The sequence below is a fragment of the Oryctolagus cuniculus genome, chromosome 1 (assembly GCF_964237555.1).
Source record: "Oryctolagus cuniculus chromosome 1, mOryCun1.1, whole genome shotgun sequence".
In the NCBI taxonomy this organism is placed as follows: Eukaryota; Metazoa; Chordata; class Mammalia; order Lagomorpha; family Leporidae; genus Oryctolagus; species Oryctolagus cuniculus.
In genome coordinates, this window is record NC_091432.1 from 59,569,170 (window position 1) to 59,595,754 (window position 26,585).

The window sequence follows — 26,585 nt, forward strand, 5'->3', positions numbered from 1 at the left end:
AAAGCTTCTATGAATGTTCAATGCATTTCCATATGTTTACTTTTATTCTGATATGAACATTCAATAGATTTTCATATACTTACTTGTTAGTTCTAGCTTTTCTGTTGATTCCAATTGATTTTCTACATGAATGATCAGATGTTGTTGAATTGAGCCAATTTTAATGATCTTTTTCAATTGGAATGCTCTTTGTTTGTTTTTTGACTTCTTGCAATGTTTACAGCCTCTCAGTATAAAACAAGAAGAGTGGGATTCCTTGTTTTCTCCCAGCTCTTACAGGAATTCAGTCTTTTACATCCAGCTATTATATGAGCTATAGATATTCTTTATCAGATTGAAGTAGTCTCCCTCTATTAATGGTTTGCTAAAAGTTTATTTTTTTGGCTTTTTTAAAGATTTATTTATTTATTTGAAAGTCAGAGTCACACAGAGAGAGGAGAAGCAGAGAGAGAGAGAGGTCTTCCATTCGATGGTTCACTCCCCAGATGGCCGCAACGGCCAGAGCTGTGCCGATCCAAAGCTAGGAGCCAGGAGCTTCTTCTGGGTCTCCCAAGCAGGTGCAGGGGCCCAATTTCTACTGTTTTCCCAGGCCATAGCAGAAAGCTAGATTAGAAGAGGAGCAGCTGGGACTAGAACCAGTGCCCATATGGGATGCCGTACTGCAGGTCAGGAAGTTAACCCACTACGCCTCAGCACTGGCCCCTAAGAATTTATTTTTTGAATATTTAATTTTGTTATTTTTCTTTGCAAAAATTGAGCATATTGTCTTTTTTTTTTCAATTGCTAACATGGTAATTATGTTGATTGCTTTTTGATCACTAAATCATATTCTTAGTATAAAATCCTTCTTCATATTTATTATTTATTTTAAATGTTATTGTATTTGGGATGCTTGTCTCCAATTTTAGTATCAGCATAATGCCTGTTGAGAAGTATTCTGCCTTCTTCAATAATTTGGAAGGGTTTATGAAACAATGGTATTATTTCTTTCTTCAGTGTTTGGTAGAATTCAAACATTAGGTGTTTAGATCATTCACTTTTAATGTGAAATTATCTGGGCCAGGATGTTCTTTGAGAGAAGGTTTATTTGACCTCAAATCTGATTTCCTTATTTGATATAACACTATATCAAATATTTCTTCTTAAATGAACTTTGAAAATTTGTGTGATTCAAGGAACTTTTCTATTTTAAGTAAATTGGTGGATATATTGAGAAACTTTTCACATTTTTTATTATAATTTTGCTGTGTATAATCTGCAGTAATGTGATCTGTGTCATTATTGATACTAGCAATTCCTACTTACCTAATTATTCTATCTAGAGGTTTATCAATTTTATGGATCTCAATGAACCAGCCTTCGGGGTTTGCTGATTTTTTACATTATTGTTCTATTTTCTATTTCACTTATTTCTGTTCTGATTTTCATTATTTGTTTTCTTTGCTTATTTTGATCTTAATTTGTTCTTTTATTGTTAAGGTGAATGTTATAGTCATTTACTTGAGACTTTTTTGTTATTAAGATATATGCATTATATATTATACATTTCTTTTAAGTAAATTTTAGCAGCATACCACAAATTCTGATATGCTATCTTTTCACTTTTATTCAGTTCAAAATACTTTCTAATTTCCCTTTTTAATTTTTTTTATTTTATGGGTTATTTAGAATTGTATTATCCATTTCTGAAATTGTATTATCTGTTTTTGTTATTTTTTTACTTTAATTCTACTTGGCCATATAACATACTTTATGTTATTTAAATCCTTTTAAGTTTGTGGAGACTAGTTTATGGCCTTGGATATTCTGTTTTGGTGTTTTGAGTGTACTTGAAATGAATACATATTTTGCTGCTTTTGGGCAGATTATCAACCAAGTCAAGCTTGATAGACACTATTGTGAAAATCTATTGTCTTGTAGAATTTCTTTTGTAAGCCATAGAGAAGGGTATATTGAATTGTCTCATGGAAATTTTACATTTATGTATTTTTCCTCGTAGTTTTATCAGGGTTTACTTCATGTACTTTGACGCTTTACTGTTAGGCACATAAGTATACATAATAATTATTTCCTCTTGTTTAAATGACTCCTTTATTATTATAAAATGACCTTCTTCACTGATAGAAATATTCTTTACCCTGAAATCTTCTTTTTCAAATATTAAATATTCTTTGATTTCCTTTAATATTAGCATAATAAAATTTTTCAACTGTTTAAATCTAATGTATTTGTGTCTCTAATTTCATAGACTTTCATTGTAGATAATATGTATCTAAAAGTCTCTTATTTTAATTGAAGTATTTAGACTATTTTCATTTAACATGGCTTTTGAAGTGGTTAGATTTGTGTCTGTAATCTTGCTATTTTCAATTTGTCTCATGCTTTTTCTTCACTTTTTCCTCTCATATTTTGTACTAGTTGAGCATTTTTATGGTTGTATTTTATCTTCTCCTTTGGATTTACAACTATAACTCCTTGTGTAATAGAACTCCAGAACTGTTTACTCCTAACTATAACTCAGTACTTTTTAATCCACCTTTCCCCAATCTTCCTTCCTCCTATATTGCCAGGCCTCTGATTACCACCATTCTAAACATAACTCCACAAGATCAACATTTTTATACGCTACATACTAGTGATGTCATACGGTACTTGTCTTTTTATGCTTGGCTTATTTAACTTATTGAACCTTCAGTTCATCCATGTTTTTGCAAATGAGAAGACCATCCTTTTTTTGGTGAATTGTATTCCACATTATATATACACCATATTTTCTTTATTCAGTCATCAGCTGATGGGCACTGGTTGTTTCCATTATTTTGCTATTATGGATAGTGCTGCAATAAATGCAGGAGTGCAGACTTCTCAACAGACTGTTTTACTTCTCTTCAGTGCATATCCAGTGATGGGATCGCTGGATCATATAGTTCTATTTGTAGCTTGAGGGACTGCCATACTGTCTTTCCTGTATTAATGTATATTTCCACCAACAGCATGCAAGTATTCCATATTCTCCACATCCTTTCCAATGTTTTCTATATTTTTCTTTCTGATAATAATCAGTCTGACTGGAGTGAAGTTATACACCATGAAGGTTATATATCATGAAGGTTATACATCATTTTCAGCTCCCTGGTGATCAAAGGTTTTCTCTTTATCATTGGTTTCGTGTGATTTGATGACTATGTATCTTAGTAATTACCTTATGTGTTTTATTCTTAGGATCTGCTGAAGGGTTTGGGTTTAGAATTTTAATTAAATTTGGTGAATTTTCAGTAATTGTTTCCTCAATGATTTTTTTCTGTCTTCCTTCTTTCAGTTACTTCATGTTAGATAGCCCAGTGTTGTTTTTTTTCACTTTTTCCTCTGTGTTTCTTTTTGGATAATTTCTATTGCTATTCCATGAAATTCACCAGTCTTTCTTCTGCAGTATCTAATCTGCTCTGAATCTCATTCAACATAATTTTCCTCTAAAATACTGTTGTTTTCACTTCTAGAAATTTAATCTGGGTCTTCATTATAGCTTTCTTGTCTTTTATTGACTTTTTGAAGGTAAAGAATAAAGTTATAACCGCTTGAACTTTGTTCTTTACTATTCTACTTTTTCTGTCATTTATGGGTTGATTGAAATTCGTTGATTAGGGGCTGGTGCTATGCAGTGGGTTAATGCCCTGGCCTGAAGCGCCGGCATCCCATATGGGCACTGTTTCAAGACCTGGCTGCTCCACTTCCCATCCAGCTCTCTGCTATGACCTGGGAAAGCAGTAGAAGACGGCCCAAGTCCTCGGGCCCCTGCACCTGTGTGGGAGACCTGGAGGAAGCTCCTGGCTCCTGGTTTCGGATAGGTGCAACTCTGGCCGTGGTGGCCAATTAGGGAGTGAACCATCGGATGAAAGACCTCTCTCTCTCTCTCTCTCTCTCTCTCTGCCTCACTTCTCTCTGTGTAACTCTGACTTTCAAGTAAAATAAATAAATCTTAAAAAGAAATTCATTGATTATTCTCCTAATTATACATTATACTATCCTGAATCCTTACATATCTCATAGTATGCATAGGATGCCACACTTTGTGAATTTAACTTTGTTTGGTGATGAGATTTTTTTGCATGCACCTAAATCTTTAACTTTGTTTTTAGGATGTAGTTAGGTTATTTGGAGACAATTTCATCTTGTGTTTTGCTGCATGATTTGTTAGGTGGATCTAGAATCATGCTCAGTATTCCCTCCTAGTATAACAGGACCATTTTCTTTGAATATTCTGTCCAATATTCCATGAACTGAGTTTTTCAGTCTGGCTAATGGGTACAGGGACTAATACAGACATTGTGAATGCCAGGAACTGTTTCCTCTAATCCTTTCTCATGGTCCTTTCCTCCCTCAGATAGTTTCTTCATATGGATATATGTGGTTCATTCTTTTGACTAGAGAGTGGGCCTTTGTACGGAAATCTTTGGGATTTTTCTCTTTGCAGAATTTTCTCCCTGTTATCCACTCATAGAGCTCACTTCATTTTTCTGCCTCTCAGTCACCACCGTCCTTTGTTGCCTAATATCCAGCATTTTGAAAGACCACGGTTTTATGTATTTTGCATTTATGTTATTGATTTAGATGAGAAGACAAATGTAGTCCTTGTTGCTCTATTTTGATTGGAAATAGAAATGCTTAACATTGTTGTGAATGATAGTTTTGCTAATTTGGATGTTTATACAGGCAATACTTTTTTAGTCAGTTTAAAAAATTATTACAGGGCCAGCGCCATGGCTCACTTGGTTAATCCTCCGCCTGCAGCACCAGCATCCCATATGGGCGCCAGGTTATAGTCCCGGTTGTTCCTCTTCTAGTCCAGCTCTCTGCTGTGGCCCTGGAGGGCAGTGGAGGATGGCCCAAGTGCTTGGGCCCCTGCACCCGCATGGGAGACAAGGAAGAAGCACCTGGATCCTGGCTTCGGATCAGTGCAGCGCCAGCCGTAGCGGCCATTTGAGGAGTGAACCAATGGAAGAAAGACCTTTCTCTCTGTCTCTCTCTTTCACAGTCTATAACCCTACCTGTCAAATAAAAAAATTATTCCAATGCTTTATGTTTTCCATTGAACATGTGTTTGCTTATAGTATATTCTGTGTGTCATTATTATTTTTCAGCATTTTGGTGTGATTTATCATTTATTTTTTTTAATTGTTTGTTTTACCTAAACAGTTGATATTAACAGAGCAAGTATTTTTCCAGACATTGTGTCTCTTTCACCCTATTGTTTATTCCTCTGGAAACCTGGTTATATATTATTTAGAACTTTAGCTTGATTATATATTTTTTAATATTTATTTATTTATAAGTCAGAGTTACACAGAGAAAGAAGGAGAGGCAGAGAGAGAGAGAGAGAGAGAGAGAGAGAGGTCTTCCTTCCGCTGGTTCATTCCCCAAATGGCAGCAATGGCTGGAGCTGTGCTGATCCAAAGCTAGGAGCTTCTTCCAGGTCTCTCAAGTGGGTGCAGGGGCCCAAGCACTTGGGCCATCCTCTACTGCTTTCCCAGGCCATAGCAGAGAGCTGGATGGGAAGTGAAGCAGCCGGGTCTTGAACCGGCACCCGTATATGAGATGCTGGCACTTCAGGCCAGGGCGTTAACCTGCTGTGCCACAGCACTAGACCCCTGATATATTTGTTTGAAAAGTAGGTTGTTTTAGAGTAAATGAGAAGGATGGGAGGAACATGGGACCAAGATCGTGATCTATTTTTCTTTTAAGAATCAGGGCATTTTTATAGCTTGAGAGTAAACTAATACAAGGATATATTGAAGTAATTGTTTTCCCCAAAGTTGTGGTGTCTATACATGAAGCTGCTGTTTACTAACAGTGCAGAGCTGAACTGTGTTCACTGAGAAAAGTCATAAATAGAGGATGCTGTGTTGATTGAATAATGTGCAAGATTGTAAAGGATAATTGATTTCATCTAATGACAATGAGATTGCAGAAGAAAATCTAAAATCTGGTAAATGAAGAATCTTTGGATTATTTACAGAACTGTCCCCAAATTTATTCATTTGTACTTGATAAATGAGGGATTTATACTTGAAATTGGGGGTTCTTTATACTTTCATGTCAAACAGATTTCATATTGCAGGTAGATAGTGTGAGATGTAGTGGTCAGTGTGGAGAAGTTTTTCTTAAGATGAGGTACAGGTGGACTATGTGGCAGAAGAAGAATGGCTCAATTGCTAGCCCCCTAAGCATCCATACTTTGTAAACCACTGGAGATCTTGAGTGTATTTTTTATTTTCTCTTCTTATCACCAGAATGTAAATTTTACAGGGCGAGAAGTTTATCTATTTGTTCACCACTATATTTTAGGATCTAAACAGGGCTTGGTAGTGCTTAGTGATGGATAAAAATCTATTGAAATTTTGGTTTCAGTTCAAAAGTTGTTGAAGAAGTGAAAGAATTAAACAGAATTATGTTGTTTATTATCACAATTATTTAAATTACCTTGTAAGCAAAGACATAGTAGAAATATGCAAGTAGTGGTTCTAGATACATAGGAAAAATGGAGCAGAGGATTATAAAATTAAACGGATGAAAAATTTCGAGAAATATATAATTTTGGATTGTATCAAAGTTATCAAACTTCAGAGTGCTATAATTTATGAAAACCAGCAGAATTGTCAGTGATAGCAGAACCACAGTCCCACAGAATACTGAACCTATCATAAGGCTTCCTTTCATCATTCATGTCTTTCATTCAGAAATGACTCCTGGGGGAAAATTCAAAGTCCCAGTCAACATGCTATATCTCCTGGAAAAAGTGGAGACCCATAGCCCACAAGAACTTACTTTCCTTTTCTTTGGTCTTACATTGTACCCCTTCAGGTTCCTTAAGTCGGTTACAGTTTCTGAAGTCCCAGGGTCCTGTGGATGATCCGCTTCAGTGCAGCCTTCACTTCACTATTCCTTAAGCTGTAGATGATAGGGTTCAACATGGGAGTCACTACTGTGTAAGAGAGTGACAGTAGCTTCTTGTTCTCAGGAGAGGTGTTAGAGCGTGGGCGGAAGTATGTGAGGATGGCAGTGCTGTAGAAGAGGGAGACGACCAGGAGGTGGGAGGAGCAGGTGGAGAAGGCTTTGCGTTTCCCTTCAGCAGAGGGCATTCTGAAGATGGTGGAGAGGATGCGAACATAGGACCCCAGGATCAGCAAGAAAGGGAAGAGGATGAATAAAATGGTGGCCGTGAGGGCCTCTAGTTCAAACAGAGAAGTGTCAGCACAGACCAGTGCAATGACAGGTGGGCTGTCACAGAAGAAGTGGTTTACCTTGTTGGGGCCACAAAAAGGGAAACTGAAAATCCATGTGGTTTGCACGGTGGCCACTGGAAACCCTGAGAACCAAGAGGCAGCTGCCAGCTGGGCACAGGACTTGCGGCCCATGATGACTGGGTAGCGCAAGGGGTCACAGATGGCTACGAAGCGGTCATATGCCATTGTGGCCAGGAGGCAGCACTCAGCAGCCCCAAAGAAGAAGAAGAAATACATCTGGGTGGCACAGCCAAGGAAGGAGATGGCTGTGTCTTGGATGATCAGGGTCCCCAGCATTTTGGGCACAATGACCAAGTTGAAACCTATCTCCAGAAAGGACAAGTTTCTGAGGAAGAAGTACATAGGACTTTGTAGGGCAGAGTCAACTGTAGTGACCAGGATGATGAGGACATTGCCCATCAGGGTGACCAGGTAAATGATCAAGAAGAGGAGAAACAGTAAAGCCTGTAGCTCAGTGGACAGGGCTGAGAAGCTCACTAGGACAAACTCACTGACAATTGTCCAGTTTCTCCACATCATTATTCTGCCTGGAATTTCTTTGAGCATTCAAACTCTAAGAAGGTAGAAGTCTCCATATTTACATCTCTATTACACTCTTTTTAAGGGAACTCCCTTTGGTCTCATTCTCTGCCTTTCTTGTGATAGTTATTGAAGATCAAACATGCGTCCTCTCTAAAATGGAAAAAAAAAGAAACTTTACTGTAGGATTTACAAGTTTCCTTTGGAATAATTTCATTTTGTTTTCATGCTGACCTGAGAGTCACTATATGTATTTATACATGTTCTGACTTTTCTGTACAGAAGATGCCCAAAGCCACAGCTTCAATTTTGTGTTCTTACCCTATGTCTCAATAGTCAGTGTTGCTACATCAGGCAGTCCAAATGTTTCTAAAGAGCGAGGTCTTGACACCTAATGAACGGTGTGATAAGGCAGGTATCAATCTGCAAAATGGAAGGGTGAGAAGGAGAAAATCAGGGAGAGTGAATCAACAACTTCCAAGTAAGTCCAGAAGAGGAGATTGAACATGTGTTAGGTCTCAAGAAGCACATACTTGGGAAGATTTCATTCTACATTCAGGAAATTTCAGTCTAAAGAGAAAGACACAATACAGAAACTGTGATTTATCTTTATCCCAAGGCTAAATGTTCTTCACGTGGCTGTATGTTATCAGACAAAAGGAAATAGTCTCAGGGTAGTGCCAGAACCATGGAGAGAATCCAGATGTTTTAAACGTAACCTGTCTCATCAGTTTCTCTTGGTTGACTTGTTTCTTGATTCCCAAGAAATATGAAGATCATATTTAACATGTTAATTAAGTTCAACTCAAAGACGTGGAAATTAGGATTAAGATAAAACTCCATGACAGAAGATATCATCATTACATCAAGAACTAAGCTTCAAAATTGGGACCCTGAAATTCTTTCTGGTGACTATGAACTGAAACGAAGAGAGATGGCTAAAGCCCTTGGCATGTTGTCTGGTACGTAAATGCTCAAGAAATCCTAACCGTTATAATTATTATGGTATAATATTACCTTCCAAAATTTTTTCTTATCTAGCTCATTACCAAGATATACTGTAACTCTAATTATTCAATCCCTAGTACAAAGGAATAATTGATTCAATAAATGTCTTGTGTGTCAGGCACTGTTCTAGATACTGAAGATGATACATCAGTAGATAAATAAAAATATTTTTCCTCAAAGAACTCATCCTCTCATGGGGAAGACAGCTTACAAGCAAATTATGTTCATAAAATACATAGTCCATTAGATAGTAATAAGAGCAAGGAGAAGAATAGAGTAGCAGAGAAGGAGATATGCATCTGGGATGGGGAAGTGTCAAGCAGAGCTTTACTGAGATGTTAATTGTTTCCAGTCCTGAGCAGCAGTGAGAGGTGAAGTTAGGAAGTTGAAGGAGGGAAAAAAATAGGGAAGTGTTTTACATTTTTTGCATACTAATTCCTTTTTTAAAACATGTTTATTTTTTAAAATTTATATAAAGGTAAAAATTTCGTGTATCTCATATACACAGTTTAAAGAACATAAAATATACTTCTACCCTACCCTCTCTTGCTTCCACGTGAGTTTAATCATCAGCTAACACATTCACTCAGTCTTGCAGAATGCGAGTGGGTCTAAGTCCACAGATGAAGACAAGCTGCAGTGTCTGGAATAGCATGGTGTTAAGAGAGAAAAGCAAGACAGTTTCCAAAGATGAGCAGAAAGTTTTTGTACATATAAGAAACTCCAAGAAGTGGAATGACACATTTGCAGTCATTATTTTGGAATAATTATTAATTTATGTTTTTGGCTCATACCATAGTTGGTGTGCTCCTCAAGAGTAGGAGCTGTGTTATTCAGATGTTTATCCAAATTCTAGAGAGGTGGATGCTCAGGAAATTGTTGCTGATTGGATTAATGGATGATAAAGAAAATATTAAGAATAACCAGGAAAACACCCATCTTGATAAAAGTTAGGTATGGTAGCCATCATTCATAAGCAATTTAGACACATACAGAAAAGAGTATCACCTAGCCTCAGACAACATGAACTTAAAGAGGAATAAGAGAAATAACCTGAACATGATATTTGTATCCATCTCATGTTAGTATTCCAGGAGCTGGAATATAATCATCCTTTAATCCACCCCCTCAGTGGGTTATGTGTGATCAGACTGATCCAAGCCACCTTCTCCATCTCTACCATCACTGCCTTTATTTTCTGGCTTTGGTTTTCTCTGGGTGGGGCAGGAGAACAGTTTAAACCCACTTCCAGTTCAATTTCTTTTCTCCTTGGATTTTATGTGATCTGACAGCAACCCTCATTCAGTCACGTAACAGGTTACCATCTTCTAATCCCTCCATACTGCCCTGGGATAAAGTACAAACCCTTTAATGGGGTCTTTTTCTCTGGTTATTGCTTATTTTTCTAATCCCCCATGTAGCTGATGTTGCAAACACATCAGAATCCTTTCTGATCCTAGTATACATCATGCTCTGTCACGGTTCCCTGCATTTGCGCACGTGGCCCTCTTCTCTTGGAAACCATCCTCCTCAACCATGCTTATCTTTCTGTTCATCTCAAAGTCTCTGCTCAAACATCACTTTCTTTGTGATGTTTCACTGCCCTCTCTTGGTGGAATCAAGGAATTTTTACTTCACTCTCAAAACACTGTGCAAACCTCTACCAGAAGATTTTAATAATTGTGTGTGGCCGGCGCCATGGCTCAGTAGGTTAATCCTCTACCTTGCGGCGCCGGCACACCGGGTTCTAGTCCCGGTCGGGGCACCGGATTCTTTCCCGGTTGCCCCTCTTCCAGGCCAGCTCTCTGCTGTGGCCAGGGAGTGCAGTGGAGGATGGCCCAAGTGCTTGGGCCCTGCACCCCAAGGGAGACCAGGAGAAGCACCTGGCTCCTGCCATCGGATCAGTGCGATGCGCTGGCCGCGGCGGCTATTGGAGGGTGAACCGACGGCAAAGGAAGACCTTTCTCTCTGTCTCTCTCTCACTGTCCACTCTGCCTGCCCAAAAAATAAATAAATAAATAAATAAATAAATAAAATAATTGTGTGTACGTGTATCTGTTATCTTAATTAATAATGCCACATGGCACATCTATTCATTCATCATTGTATCTTTTGCACCTAGTGCACTGGTTAACTCCAGTGCTCAGCATTTTATGTAGCCCAAGATTTACTTTTCCAGTTGTTTGATGATACAGTGGATCTCTAGTTGAACCTAGAGTCAAGTCAGATCTCTTTAAGTGTTTCTCTTTAACAGATTGTATATTGTTTTGTGCTACAAGGTGTATATGTATTTTGTTTAAAGTTTGGTGCATCCTGAGGAGATATTTTTTAAAGATTTAACCTACTCTAATAGTTTGCATCTTTCATATGCTGACTTCTTTTCATTTGAGTAGAGTGATCTATACCCCCATGTTTATTGCAGCTCAATTCACAATAGCTAAGACATGGAATCAACCCAGTCTTCATAAACTGAAGACAAGATAAAGAAATCATGGTAACTAAAAGAGTACTAAAAATGTACATATTAGTGTGAAATGGACATTTTGAGATTCAATGATTGTTTTCAGCCCTTGTCTCTTCTGTTGAGGTACAATGTTTCTTTTTTTCATACTATGTGTTGAACTCTTTTACAGTTAACCTTATGATCATTAAGTAAACTGAAAGTAGATCTCTGTAAAAATTAAGAGTGGGGATGTGAGAGGGAGGAGGAAAAAGGGTTAGAGTGTGGGTGAGAGGGAGGGAAGTATCACTATGTTCCTAAATCTGTGTGTATGAAATACATGAAACTTGTATAACTTAAGTAAAATTAAAAAATAATAATAAAAAAGAAACTGTGGTATATAGACAAAATGGAATACTACACAGTAGTAAAAACTAAATCCTGTCATTTGCAACAAAATGGTTGTAACCAGGAACCATTATACTTAGTGAGATAAGCCACTCCCCCAAACACAAATACCATATGTTCTCCCTCATCTGTGGTAACTAATAAAGTAGTGATCTACAGTAGTGAAATTGACACTTTGAGATGTGATGATTTTTAACAGCCCTGTCTCAACTGAAGGAATGTTTTTTTTTTCTTATAATTGTTTGTTGAACTCTTTACTAAGTGTAGGATTAATCTTATGAGTATAAAGTTTGCTGAAAATAGATCTTTGTAAAAAAAAAAATGGGAATAGGAGAGAGAAGAGGAAGAGGGTGGGAGCGTGGAAAGGAGGGCCAGTAGGGTGGAAAGTATCACTATATTCCTGAATCTGTATATGTGAAATACATGAAATTTGTATACCTTAAACAAGAATTTAAAAAAGGAACTATTGGGTGTTCGTGGTTGGGCAACACTGTGAATACATTACATGTCATGAATGGAACAGTTAAAATAATTAACTGAATGTTATGTGATATACACTTAGATAGAAAATCGTATAATGAAAAAAATAGTTCGCATTACTGCAATAGTTTGCATTTGCCATGGATGTCCACTCCTCTCAAAAGTTTAAACAAAATGTTCCAGGACAGAGCTAAGGCCCGGAAACACATCAATTAGGCTACAACCCCAAATGGGTTGATATCAATTTTTTAATCTATCCTTTTTATGGGGGGTAGGGAGGGGATAAAGCATATTTTTTTCCTATCAATAATATTAAATAATTCCAAATTTGGGCTGGGTATTATGGACTTAATGGAATGGTGACTATAGAGGCTTAAATTAGCTGGGATATAATCTGTTATGTGAAGATGCCTACAGTCACTTTCTCAGATCTGCACGACTTTTTAGCAAACTCTGGGACCCATACTATTGTATGTTAAGAGGGAATAAGCTTCTCATCTTAGAGCTACTATAGGAAAAATAATTATGCCATTGTCTGAACATTTCAAAACTCCATTGTTTGCTTCTCCCTGCATATTGATTACACCAGTGTATGGATCTGTAGTGTACTCCCCTAATTAATAATCAAGCCTGGAACTACAACCAGGTATCCTTTGATTTTTACTGTGATTTGAAAGCCCAACTTAAATCTATCTTAAATAAAGCTGACTCAATGTATGTACCCACCCTGAAAGAAAAAAAAAAGTCAGACCTAAACTTTAGCAAAAGCTTGCAAAGCAGTTACTTCAGACTGATTCCAGGCTTATATTTTCACTTTGCTTTCTGAGTAAGTTCTAACTTTGATTCCTCAATTAGGCTGTGATTATTTCAGTTGACAGAATCACAGTGTTATGTATGAGAGTACTTCAAAAGTTTCACGGAATCAAAGGATAAGTTTAAGACTGGTATTGTGTTACAACAGGTTAAGCTGCCACCTGTGACTCCAGCAACCTATATTAGAGTTCAAGCCCCACTTGTGGGCTTCTGATTCAGCTTCCTGCTAATGTACCTGGGAAGGCGGTGGAAGATGAACCAAATACTTGGGCCCTTGCCACACACATGTCAGACCAAGAAGGAGTTCCCAGCTGTTGGTTTTAGTCTGGCTCAGATCTGGCTTTTGTGGCCACTTGGGGAGTGAACCAGTGAATGGAAGATTGATCTCTCTCTCTCTCTCTCTCTCTCTCTGTGTTTCCCACCTTCTGTTATTTTGCCTTTCAAGTAATAACTTTTTAAAAAAGATTTTTTTTATTTTGGTGCAAAAATTTGAAATTCAGGTGTAGTTCTTTTCACAATACACACTTTTCATGAACTTTTTGAAGACCCTTTTGTACTGTCATCTGGGAACATATCATTAACAATGGTTTGACATTGTTACCACTTTTTTTTTTTTTGACAGGCAGAGTGGACAGTGAGAGAGAGAGACAGAGAGAAAGGTCTTCCTTTGCAGTTGGTTCACTCTCCAATGGCCACCGCGGCTGGCGTGCTGCAGCTGGCACACCGCGCTGATCCAAAGGCAGGAGCCAGGTGCTTCTCCTGGTCTCCCATGGGGTGCAGGGCCCAAGTACTTGGGCCATCCTCCACTGCATTCCCTGGTACAGCAGAGAGCTGGCCTGGAAGAGGGGCAACTGGGACAGAATCCGGCGCCCTGACGGGGACTAGAACCCGGTGTGCTGGCGCCGCAAGGCAGAGGATTAGCCTAGTTCGAGCTGCGGCACCGGCCTCATTGTTACCATTTTTACCAGTGTGTTCTCTCCTGTAGACCTAAGCAAGTTATACCCATCACTGCATACATATTACATTGCCTAGTGCCCATACATTAATAATAAATATTTATGAATAAATATTATTTAAATATATTTAAATATTTACTATTTAACATTTATTTATTTACTTATTTTTATCCTTCAAATCAGTTTTATTCTCTGAAGGGACAGGACACCAAAGATTAGTTTTTACAGATGGCCAATAGCCTACAGTGGGGAACAAATGCCCATCCCTATCATATCATTTGTAACAATGCATTACTCTTGTCATTTATCCACTATTAATATTTGCTGCTGGCGCCGCGGCTCACTAGGCTAATCCTCTACCTTGCGGCGCCAGCACACCGGGTTCTAGTCCCGGTCGGGGCGCCGGATTCTGTTCCGGTTGCCCCTCTTCCAGGCCAGCTCTCTGCTGTGGCCAGGGAGTGCAGTAGAGGATGGCCCAAGTGCTTGGGCCCTGCACCCCATGGGAGACCAGGAGAAGCACCTGGCTCCTGCCTTCGGATCAGCGTGGTGGACCGGCCGCAGCACGCCAGCCGCGGTGGCCATTGGAGGGTGAACCAACGGCAAAGGAAGACCTTTCTCTCTGTCTCTCTCTCTCACTGCCCACTCTGCCTGTCAAAAATAAGAAAATAAATAAATAAAAAAAATTTGCTGAGCCTGTCAGTGTTATGGTTGCAAGGATGGAAGATCTGCCTTTCACATTTGGATAAAGGACATGAACAAACAGAAGCAACTTCAGTGTGGCAACAATGACAGTTCAGGACCCTACAGATTCACAGTGAGAAATGAGGACACCCAGGGCTTTATTTTGTAATGCAGAGGCCACACCATGGCCCCAACCCCACTTCCCACACTGCACTTCTTAAATGTTTATCACTCTAGGAGACCCAGCAATCCCCTTCATGATCTTTTGAAGATCATTGAACTGGAAAATTATACCCTTATTTCTCTTAAACAGATCAATAGCATTATTTACAGAATTCATTTTACATAGCTAGCAAGAGTTATACTAAAATTTTCACTAAACTAACTTTATATTTTCCTTGCTTCAGTTTCATTGCTAAACATCGTCACAATGCGTTCTGGTTCTCATTTTCTTGGTGCTCACAATGTCCTTATCTTTCTCTGGATCTTCTGCCTGTCTCTTGATCCATTGTGTTACTCTCTGCTCAGATTTACGCTCCACAGAGTCTGCACCAGACTTGAGATTGGTCTTTCTGGATCTCAGACTCATTACCTCTGTATTTCCAGGTACTCCTTTCTGATTCTTCATGGAGACTTCTACACTTTTCCCCTTCACTTTCACTTCTGTTGTGTTATGTATGGGGGACGCATTCTCTCTTCCAGATCTCAAGCACATTCTATTTTTACTGACTTTGCCCCTGGATGTAAGTTTCTTGGCTTCATCATCTGGTTTTTGTAGCTCCTGGCTTTCAATGACAGTTAATTAGCCTAATATACTACTATTTATAATAAAAAGTCAATGAAATTATTTTTCATAAAATTGTCAGCAAATCCATGAAGGATTAAAGTTACCAGATGGAAACAAATGTGGAATTACAAAACAGTAGACAACTTTGAATTCTTGTCATTATTATTATTGATAAAATTATAATGTATAGTATTGTCAATAGTTATCACACACTTATTATCGCTTTTTAGCTGTGAAGCACTGAGCTCCTGAAGTACATTTTTATGGTTTTCTCAACTGCAAAATTGTAGTGGTAATAAAAGCCCTAACTACCTGACAGGGTGGTTATCAGTGAAATGAGATAATAAATCAACAAACACTGAGTCTTCTATGTGTACAGTACTCCCTATATGTATATATATAAATCATTATATTTATACATATATAAAATCATTGCTTTCTGTCCTTCCTCAGTTTCCTAATTTGACAAGTCCAGTAAAACTCCATATTCTTTACATGAGACACCTGATCTTTCTTCTTGTGCTTAAGAAGGGAAATGTCTCAAAGACACAGGTTAGTGAGCCATCATTCTCCTTACAAGAGATTTCACATCTGCGCTCCACCTGTCATCCTTTACTCACCTCCTACAATGACACTGTGTCTTTAAATTCCATAAAAGTCTTGGTCTGTATCAGCCACTCTGGAAAGTATTTCTAACGAGTCACTCCAAGGGAGTCCTAAATTATGGATTTTCCTGTGCAAGCCATTGCAGAGACTTCCCAAGCAGCATCCGTGTCAGTCATTCTCAAGACACTCTTGGCTGTGCTCATCTCAGTCCACATTGCTGGCCAACTGTGGATTGTGCCTCTGGCACATTCTCCATGAAGCTTTGTTCCAGATCTCACAGATAAAGCCTGGGCTGAGGCTGGGTCAGTCCCTGTAAAGAAGCTCTGAGCTGTATAGCCTTTGTCACCCCAGAGAAGCTCTGGGCTGGGCCTGTGTCAATCACTCTTGAGGATTCCAGCCTGGGTCTCAGGACTATTTCATTCCCTGATGTTTACTGCAGGGAAGAGATTCTCCCAATGCTTCCTTTTCTTCAGATAAAGTAATGGATTCCGAGAGGTATGAGGTTTGAGGAATTCCTAGGGGGACAAAGATTCATGAAGATTTTGAAGTCCTAAAATTGGAGGAAGGACTTGATGGCACCTGAAACTATTCTTAACATTTGTGAGGCTAACAAGAGCAAGGGGACAGAACACAGTGATATATCTATCCTCCAAAGTGCAGGCCCAGGAGATAATAAAGGAGAGTGCATTTTTTTTTTTTTTTAGGTTTGCCTTCATTGTGATTCTCATTGGGTTCATTCTCAGGAGTGATTCTAAACTGGACTCTGGAGAAGTTATCAGGCATGGGGAAGAGAATCTATTAATAATGATCTAAACCAAGTGAAGAATGTTAACAAAAACCCTGAGCCATTAGTTTGGTGGTTGTGGAGGTCATTAACCCGATGCTATGATGAGGAGATGAATGTCAAGCAGTCTGAAATCTTAAACCTTTCGGAATAGAAATTGATGTTGCATGAGTAAGAAGAAGCTAATGCTTTAGGATAAAATCTGCCCAAGATGATAAGAGATTCATAAAGATGAATCTTTATGCAAAGATTCTCATGGGCATCTGAACAATCCTCATGGTACTTTTGAAACAAATGTTTTATCGCATGCTTCTTTACCAAAAGCAATAACTGTATATGGCTTGTTATTGTTTGCTTGGTATCTGGTATGGTGCCTGTACGTAAATACCTGAATTTTCCCATGAGGTTTTTAACATATTAACCATATGTCTCAGTATTACCTACTAACTTGGTATTTTCTGTTTTGATTGATGAGGATGACACATTCATCTTGTACTTTGTTGTATAGAAACTTTACATGGATAACAGTATTTCTAAGACAGATGTGATTCTATGGATGAAAAAACAACAGCTATGTTGGGGACTACAACGTGGCTGGAATTCTGCCTGGCCAGATTGCAAAGGTGATGGGTGAAGTTATGTTGACAATGGCAAAAATCATTTGACATGTATGCTGAAGCAGCTAAGGAAATGCTGTGGTCTCCAGTTAATAGCAAATGGGACATTTGCCCCAGTTAATAATTAATATCCCTCAATTTTCCCCCATATTGTATTGTTTTCTTAATCCTAGCTTCTAAGCAAATGTGTCTTTCTTGTAAACACCAAAACTTCCCATTGTTTCCTGATTTTCTATGTTTAAACTCCTTCATCATGAAATCCTGTTTTCACCAAACTGCGCATGTTTTATGATTAATTGATCACATCACCATTGATTATGAATTCTTGGAGTAACCAGACATCTGGGCCTCTGCCTCTGCTTCCACCTTTGTCAGTGGACAGAGTATCCGCTGGTCTCCTCACTTTAAAATATCTAATCTGAGTCTGCTTCCTTAATCTAGGCAATGTCGTTCCTCTGTGATCCTCTGTCCAGTTAACCTGACACCTGGTCATGCTGAATGCAGTACAGCTACTATTCCCCATGGTGATTGTTTTCTTTGTCTAGTATTTACTTTAAATTCAAGGACCCTCCATGGCTCTTTTGAATTACAGTTAGAGGTAATGTGAGAATAAGTATGACTACTAGACTTCTCTCTGTCATGCTTCCTCTCCCTCTCTCAAATCCCACCCTTTACCATATGGAGGAAGAACACTTCTATCGGAAGCTCTAATGGACAATGAACTTTAAATATTTTCTTCCTTTAAATATTTTATCATTCAGTCAACAAATATTTATTGGCTGCCAAATCTATGCTAGACACTAGAGATTCTGTGGCAAATTTAATAGATGTTGCTCTTGGCCTCACGGAACACTTCCTCGTGGAACAGGAAGACAAAAATTAAAGAACCACATAAAAATGTGAAATTATAGCTGTGATGAACATGTAACTAGAAAAAATTATGTAGCTGGAAAAATACTGCCACCATGTCTTCTTTCCCTGGACATAAACTATGAACATGTGGTACTTGGATAATAATTTGATAAAGATGTTAATGGAAGCAACCCCAAGGTTTCAGCAATATTTTTGGATGGCTAGGATAGAAGATTTTAGAGGCAAATTAATAATCTATAGCTCCTTTCTCAGTTCTAGCAATCCCAAAGCAGATAATATCAAAGTGGATGGTGAAGAAAAAGAACTATCACTGCTCACTGTAATAGTGTATGGTTTTGAGTCCTTTGTGAAAAGTCAAGATGTCTTCAAAATGATGATTTAATAAGAAACTAGTTTTCTACTTATGTGTTAGTGATATTATTCTTGATAAGGTAATCTATATTTCTGGGAGATGAATTTGAATATTTGTGCTTAGTTGAGATTACATGTGGAATAATCTGGAAAAAATAGACATGTCAGCAACTTGTTCTGAGTTGATGTTGATCATAGAGAGGTCATCACACATGTTCTATTTTTAGAGATTTCCCTATGCTCATTTTTTAATTCTGAAAGGACTGTAGTGGCCACTGTTAACATTATTCTTCAATCCTTTTGGATAAACATAGTGTGCCATCTCTACAAAACAGAGTACTATGAAGTTATAGAAAGAATGAGAACTCATTTTGTGGTTAAGGAAACCCTATGTTGGAATCAACTGTGCTGATGCTATACCTTTCCTCAGCTTCTGCAAGCTCTACTTTTTCAATTTCATCAAAGTAATAAACATATCCATCACCTCCAAAAATGTGTGTGTGTGAGAGAGAGTGAGAGCGAGGGAGAGAGGGAATGAGAACGTGACAAGAATGCTCAGGACAACTTTCCATTATGAAAGCTTGTATCTGAGGTCTTGTGAAGTGTTTCCTGGGACCTCTATAGGAGACAGAGTGACCTGGCATTTCTTTTCTCCTCCCTTACCACCCCATACTTTCCAGTAATCAGCAGATGTCTGTGGCAGAAGTAAACAACCTTACTTCCTGTGACCTAACACAGAACAAACACACCGAGAATTATTTTATGCTCTGGGGTTCCCTGATGTGTCAGGCTGAGACTGGGATTTCACCTGAAATTGCACTTTTGCTTAGCTCTCTGTTCCTAATCTAGTTTCATTAATTAGTTAATGGGTTCTCCAGTAAGTCAATCTCATTTGAATCCTTGGCTCCACATTTGATTCCTGGAGAACCTGGCCTGGGATGAAAACCTGCAGTCCTGAGGAAAGATTAATTCCAGCATGTTGGCAGAAGATGTTTTTAGAAGGTGGAAGGGAATGCATAACAGAGATACTAATGTAAAAGCTTTAGGCTTGAACTTCTGTAGAAAAAAAATCATGTCTTTAACACTTCTTTTATGGATCTTTCACAGACTTTATTAGAACACCTGTGTTCTACCACAGGAATTGGTCTTGGTTCAGAATTAGTCCTCCTCTCTTGAGCAGTGCATTTTCCCACATGTAATGCACTATAAAATTCTATAAAATTTTCCTCCTAAAATTACTTAGAATTAATTTTGGCTTATACCTCTCTACTCGATGTCATCAATTCCCAGTTGCACTATGCATTTATCTATTAATCTTTCATATACTACTGAAAAATTGGAGAATTATTTCACTATATGTAATGTGAAAGTCCTTCTTGGGAAAGGCAAACCATGACAAAAAGTGATAACCATCAACATTTAGGTAAATGTCCCTAGGCTCAGCCATCAGGAAGCACTGTGAAAAATTTTAATAACAATATAAAAAGCATGCCTGTACCTAAGGCTCCTTCCTAAGATTTTGGTACCCCTATTTTGTGCAGCTTTTGAACCAAAGCATATAGCATTGAATCTCATGACCAACAAAAGTCTTCCCATCATCTTACAAACATGACATATTATATACAGTTCAAAATGTATGTGAAAAAGATGTAATATCTGGAAATACTTTATCATAGAGGTATTGATATATCAACTGAATTTACAACAAAAAGAATAAAAGTATAAAATGGACAACTGGAGGAGATGTTGTAAGTGGTAGTAACAGGTCTAAAATACTTTTGTGTCCTTTCTTTTCTACCGAGCTTTCAAAAAGCCATTTACCATTGGGTTTCATCCCAATGGAGATGTAAAAAGAGGTAAAGAGGAATTTCAAATATGAGACTGTTTATTCTCTATTCAATAAAGTATAGTCTTACCTCTTACTGCGTAGGGAGACATGGTGTCTGAAGGCTAGAACCTTATGGAAGGTCCTGCCGAGGGCATTCTTCACCTCATTATTTCTCAGGCTGTAGATGATAGGATTCAACATTGGAGTCACAACAGTGTAGGACAATGATAGAAGCTTCTTGCTCTCAGGAGAATTATTTGACTTAGGCCGGAAATAAGTAATGCTTAAAGACACATAGAAAAGGGAGACCACAAGGAGGTGGGAGGAACAGGTAGAGAAGGCTTTACGCTTGCCCCTAGCTGATGGAATCTTGAGGATGGCAGCAGTGATGCGAGTGTAGGAACACAAGATCAGCAAGCAGGGGATCATGACAACCAGAATGGTTCCCACGATGGCGTAGACCTCAAACAGTGCTGTGTCTGCACACACCAGCCTCAGCACAGGTGGGCTGTCACAGAAGAAGTGGTTCACCTTGTTGTCACAGAATGGAAAGCTGAAAAGCCATGTAGTCTGCACAGAAGCTACAGGAAAGCCTGGAAACCAGGAGGCAGCAGCCAGTTTGGCACGTGTCCTTTCGTTCATGATGACTGGGTAGTGCAAGGGACTGCAGATGGCTACATAGCGGTCATATGCCATGGTGGCCAGGAGGAAGCATTCAGCTACCCCAAAGAAGAAGGAGAAATACATTTGAGTGGCACAGCCAAGGAAAGAGATGGTTGTATCTTGGGCAAGTAGGGTCCCCAGCATTTTGGGCACAATGACTAGATTTAAGCCAATCTCTAAGAAGGACAAGTTCCTGAGAAAGAAGTACATGGGACTGTGCAGCATGGGATCTGCCAGTGTAACCAGAATGATGAGGCTGTTTCCCGTTAGGGTGACCAGGTAGATGATTAGAAGTGTTAAGAAGAGCAATGACTGAATTTCGGTGGGTAAGGAAGAGAAGCTCATGAGGATAAACTGACTTACTCTTGTCCAGTTTCCAGTAGCCATATATTAGGCATAAATCACCAATATGTTTTTAAAGAGAGGTCTTGATTGAAAGAATCAGATGCTGGTTTTCATACTTCTTCTTAGTGTCAAGAAAGGTAGCAAGGTCAGAATCTCACTTAGAAGAAGAAGGGCTTGAGCTGTCAATAAATAGACAGAAGAAAAACGCCTAGAGATTAAGCAATGAGATGGGAATGGGTCAGTGTTTTAAGGGTGGAAACTTTCCCATCTGCACATTTACTTATACAAGAGTACCTTCAAAAAGTCATGCAGTTGCAACTAGTGCTTACCCTAAATATTACAATGCCAATAATGAAGTCTGCTTCTCACAGTGGAGTATCTAGGTTCAATTCCTGACTCCTTTTTTTTTTTTTTTGACTCCAGCTTCCTGTTAATGCAGACCCTGGTAGGAAGTGCTGTTGGGTCAGCTAATTGGGTTGCATTTCCAGTTCCAGGCTTTGGCCCAGGCTGAGCCCTGGCACTTTGGGCATTTGGGGAATGAATTAGTGGATGAGAGTTATTTCTTCCTCTTTCTCTTATCTTTCTTCCTCACAAATAGTATCTTAAATTTTGTGGGAAACAGAACTAAAAGACAAGTTTCTTTGGTGACAAAAATGTTTGAATTCCATGTGTAGAAGAATCTTCAAAAATTTCATGGAAAGACATATGATAAAGATAAGTACAGGTGAATTTAAATTTTTTCCCAACAAAGTAAACTTAGCTTTTAATTCCAGTTTTCCAGGAACTTTTGAAGTTCCTTTCTACAGAAAGATGTTCAAAGTCAGAATCATGAGTCTTTCATGTGCTACCAAAGGAAACATTTCAGAAGGCAGTGATATTCCTGAAAATCATAGACCTTTAAGAAACAGGCTCAATGTTTGTAATCTCCTTACAGAAGACACAAATATGACTTCATATAAACTTTAGAAACATAGTTATTATGTAGAATGAGGTAACAGAAATTTCCCATTCTTTATGTATTTTTCTTTCCTGACTAGAACTTGGGAGGCAAGAGGTTAGGATGTATTAATGCAGTTTACATGTACAGGTTTGTATCCTCTTATACCTCTATTTTGTAGGTGAGGAAATTGATCTCAGGGAAGTTAAGGTACGACAAGTATAGCTGTTTGCAGTAATTCCTGATGATTCTTTTTATTTCTGTGGTATCCATTGTGACATCTCCTTTTTCATCTCAGATTTATTAATTTGGGTCTTCTCTATTTTTTGTTAGTTGGGCCACTGGTATATCAGTTTTGTTTATTTTTTTTCAAAAAACAAGCTCTTGATTTCACTGATCTTTTGTATTTTTTGTTTCATTTTGTTTATTTTTTCTCTAATTATTTCTTTTCTCCTAATTTTGGGTTCAGTTTTTCTATATCTTGGATGCATTGATAGCTTATTTATTTGATGCATTTCAAATTCATTGATGTAGACACCAATTGCTATAAATTTCCCTCTTAACACTGCTTTTGCTATATCCTGTAAGTTTTGATATATTGTACTGTCATTGTCATTCATTTCCAGAAATTTTTTGAATTCTCTTTTGATTTCTCCTATGGCTTAATGTTCATTCAGGAGCATGTTGTTCAGTCTCCATGTGTTTCCATATTTTTAAGAGATTCATGAGTTGTTAATTTCTGGTTACATTCCATTGTGGTCAGAAAAGATGCATAGTATGACTTCAATTTTTTGAGTTTGCTGAGACTTGCTTTATCGACTAGCATATGGTCTATGCTAGAGAAAGTTCCATGCACTGATGAAAATAATGTGTATTCTGCAACTGTGGGATGAAAGGTTCTGTAGATATCAGTTAGGACCACTTGGTCTACAGTGTATATTAACTTTGTTGCTTCTTCATTGATTTTCTATCTAGTTGATCTTTTCATTGGTGAAAGTGGGGTGTTGAAGTCCCCCACTACTATTGTATTGGAGTCTATGTTTCCCTTTAGATCCATTAATTATGTCTCTTCATTCTCTCCTAACCTGTAGGGTTTCTTTTTCTTTTCCTAAAGATTTATTTATAATTATTTGAAAGGCAGATTTACAGAAATGCAGAAGGGGGGGGAGGGGGAGAGAGAGAGACAGAGAGAGAGAGAGAGAGACAGAGAGAAAGAGAAAGAGGTCTTCCATCCATTGGTTCACTCCCCTAATGGCTGCACCTGCCGGAGCTGCACTGACCAAAGCCAAGAGCCAGGAGATTCTTCCAGATCTCTTATGCGGATGCAGGGACCCAAGGACATGGGCCATCTTCTACTGCTTTCCCAGGCCTTAATAGAGAGCTGGATTGGAAGTGTGCAGCCAGGACTTGAACTGTCACCCACATGAGATGCTGGAACTGCAGATGGTGGCTTTACTCCCTATTCCATAGTGCTGGTCCCCCCTGTAGGGTTTCTGAAGAGAAGTCAGCTGTGAGTCTAATTGGAGATCCTCTGAAAGTAATCTGATGTTTTTCTTGTACATATTTTCAAAACTTTTCTTTATGTTTTACTATTGAAAGTTTGACTACAATGTGTTGTGGTGAAGATCTTTTTTGGTCATGCCTATTAAGAGTTCTGTGTTCCTCGTCTACTTAGACATCCCTTTCTTTATACAAATTAGGGAAGTTTTCTATAATTATTTGACTGAATAGGCCTTCTAATCCATTCTCTCTTTCTATACCTTTAGAAACTTCTAAGTCCTAAGGGAATTTCTAAGACCCATATGTTGGGTAGTTTGATTCATTTCATAAATGGCAACTTTAAAAATTTTTTTTTCTAATTTCTAATTCTTCCTTTTGGTTTTACTGAGATATTTCCAAAGTTCTGTATTCTTGCTCACATATTCTTTCTTTGCCTCACCAAGTCTGTTTTTGAGGTTTTCGCTATTTTTTTATTTGACACACTAAATTCTGCATTTCTAATATTTCAGACTGATTTATTTTCTAAACCCCAGATTTCATAGAATATTTTCTTCCATGTCATGTGTTGATCTCTTCAACTTGTAAATTTGCTTCTCATCAGTTCTGAGTAATCCTATGATCAATCTTTTGAATTCTTTTTCAGGCATTTCATCAGTTTTTTCATGCTCACATTCTAATATTGAAGTGTTGATGTGTTCTTTTAGGAGAGTTACATTTTCTTCCTTATTCTTGCTTCTTGAGTTTCTGCATTTATTTTTAAGCATTTTTGGGCATACTTGTTGTTTTTCTCCTTTGATGGCTTTTATCTTTGAACTATGCCTCTGTGGCTTAGTGGAGTGCTTGTTCTTTCATTGAATACACAGAAGTATGGGCTGGGTGTGGCTAGGGAGCTCTGGTCAGTGCTCCAGAGAGAGAGGGATATCCAGTGTGACACGCAAGTTGAGCATGGTAGATGTCCACTATATCCAGAAGGGTGGAGGATACAATCACCTCTATGGGCATAATCACACCCTCACCTCCTCTCTTCATAGGTGATCAACGCACAGGGTTAGCCCACAGTGGGTGCAACACCTACCCACACTGCTGCATGAATCACAGGAAGGATCTTTGCAGCACTTAGTGTGAGCACAGATGGTGATGAAATGACCCACCCCAGGCAATCAGGGAGCTTTGAGCCTTTGGTGACAGACTCAATGATTGCTCAGCTATACCCTGCAACCTATCACAAAGTCATAGATTTCACGCATTTTCAGCACAAAAGTTCCTATTGTTATGGGCTGTAGAGGATCCACTCTGCCCTGCTAGCTTGTCTTGTCCATAGAGAGAACAATGATGTTCCCAGGCCACTGACTATGGATTTTCCACCTTAAAAATCTAGCAGAAAGGGTTAGGTTCCTGGACACATACAATCTAGCAAAATTGTATCATGAAGACACAGAAAACCTAAACAGACCAATAACCAAGAAAGAAATTGAATCAGTAATAAAGAACTTCCCCAAAAAAGAAAAGCCCAGTACTGTATGGCTTCACTGCTGAATTGTATCAGATTTTTAAAGAAGAACTAATTACAATTCTTCTCATGCTTTTTGAAACAACTGAAAGGGAGGGAATTCTCTGAAAAATCTTCTATGAGGACAATATCACCTTAATTCTTAAACTGGAAAAAGATACAACAAAGAAAGAGAACTGTAGATGAACACCTATGAACATAGATGCAAAAATTCTCAACAAAATACTAGCTAACTGAATCCAACAACATATCAGAAAAATCATTCATCCAGACTAGGTGGAATTTATCTGTGGTGTGCAGGGATGGTACAATATACACACATCAACAGATGTAGTACATTACATAAATAAACTGAGGACAAAAAATAATATGATCATGTCAGTTGGTGAAGAAAAAAACATTTGATAAAATACAAGATCCTTTCATGATTAAAAACCTTAAGCAAACCAGCGCCACAGCTCACTTGGCTAATCCTCCTTCTGCAGGTTCTAGTCCTGGTTGGGGCACCGGATTCTATCACAGTTGCTCCTCTTCCAGTCCAGCTCTCTGTTGTGGCCTGAGAAGGCAGTGGAGGATGGCCCAAGTGCTTGGGCCCTGCACCCACATGGGTGACCAGGAGGAAGTGCCTGGCTCCTGGCTTCGGATCAGTGCAGCGTGCTGGCCCTAGCAGCCATTTGTAGTGTGAACCAATGGAAGGAAGACTTTTCTCTCTGTCTCTCTCTCTCTCACTATCTAACTCTGCTTGTCAAACAACAATAACAACAACAACAAACCTTAAGCAAAATGGGTATAGAAGAAATATTCCTCAACACAACCAAGGCAATTTATGACAAACCTGTGGCCAGCATCTTATTGAATGGTGAAAAGTTGGAAGCATTCCCACTAAGATCCATAACCAGACAAGGATGCCCACTTTCACCATTGTTATTCAATATAGTCCTGGAAGATTTAGCCAGAGCCATTAGACAAGGAAAAAGAATCTAAGAGATACAAATTGGAAAGGAGGAAGCCAAACTATCCTTATTTGCAGATGACTTCACTAAGAGACTATTGAAACTCATAAAAGAGTTTGGTAAAGTGGCAGAATATAAAGTTAACACAGAAAAATCAGTAACCTTTGTACACACAGACAATGCCATTGAGGAGAAAGAACTTCTAAGATCAGTCCCATTCACAAT

At 38.4% G+C, this 26,585-nt stretch overlaps 2 protein-coding genes across 2 annotated transcripts; both read right to left on the reverse strand.

The window, feature by feature from the left end:
* Window positions 1-6,872: 6,872 nt before the first annotated feature.
* Window positions 6,873-7,820, reverse strand: OR10A4 (olfactory receptor family 10 subfamily A member 4). Its single transcript, XM_002708778.2, has one exon. It carries the CDS (start codon window positions 7,818-7,820, stop codon window positions 6,873-6,875), a length of 948 nt encoding a protein of 315 aa, XP_002708824.2.
* Window positions 7,821-14,828: 7,008 nt separating this feature from the next.
* On the reverse strand, window positions 14,829-21,502 carry LOC100341663 (olfactory receptor 10A5-like). Its single transcript, XM_070062510.1, has 2 exons — window positions 20,606-21,502; window positions 14,829-15,322 (listed from the first exon to the last, which is right to left on the reverse strand). The coding sequence occupies exons 1-2, from the start codon at window positions 21,500-21,502 to the stop codon at window positions 15,278-15,280; spliced, it is 942 nt and encodes a 313-aa protein (XP_069918611.1). The 3' UTR covers window positions 14,829-15,277.
* Between the last annotated feature and the right edge of the window lie 5,083 nt (window positions 21,503-26,585).

Bases quoted from the DNA above. Each gene is read 5' to 3' on its own strand.
- OR10A4 (XM_002708778.2), bottom strand. From the start codon at position 7,820: ATGATGTGGAGAAACTGGACAATTGTCAGTGAGTTTGTCCTAGTGAGC.
- LOC100341663 (XM_070062510.1), bottom strand. From the start codon at position 21,502: ATGGCTACTGGAAACTGGACAAGAGTAAGTCAGTTTATCCTCATGAGC. The intron at 15,323-20,605 runs GCCCTCGGCAGG...CAGTAAAAATAG, and splicing joins GAAATAATGAGGTGAAGAAT to AATGTGCTTGAGATCTGGAA.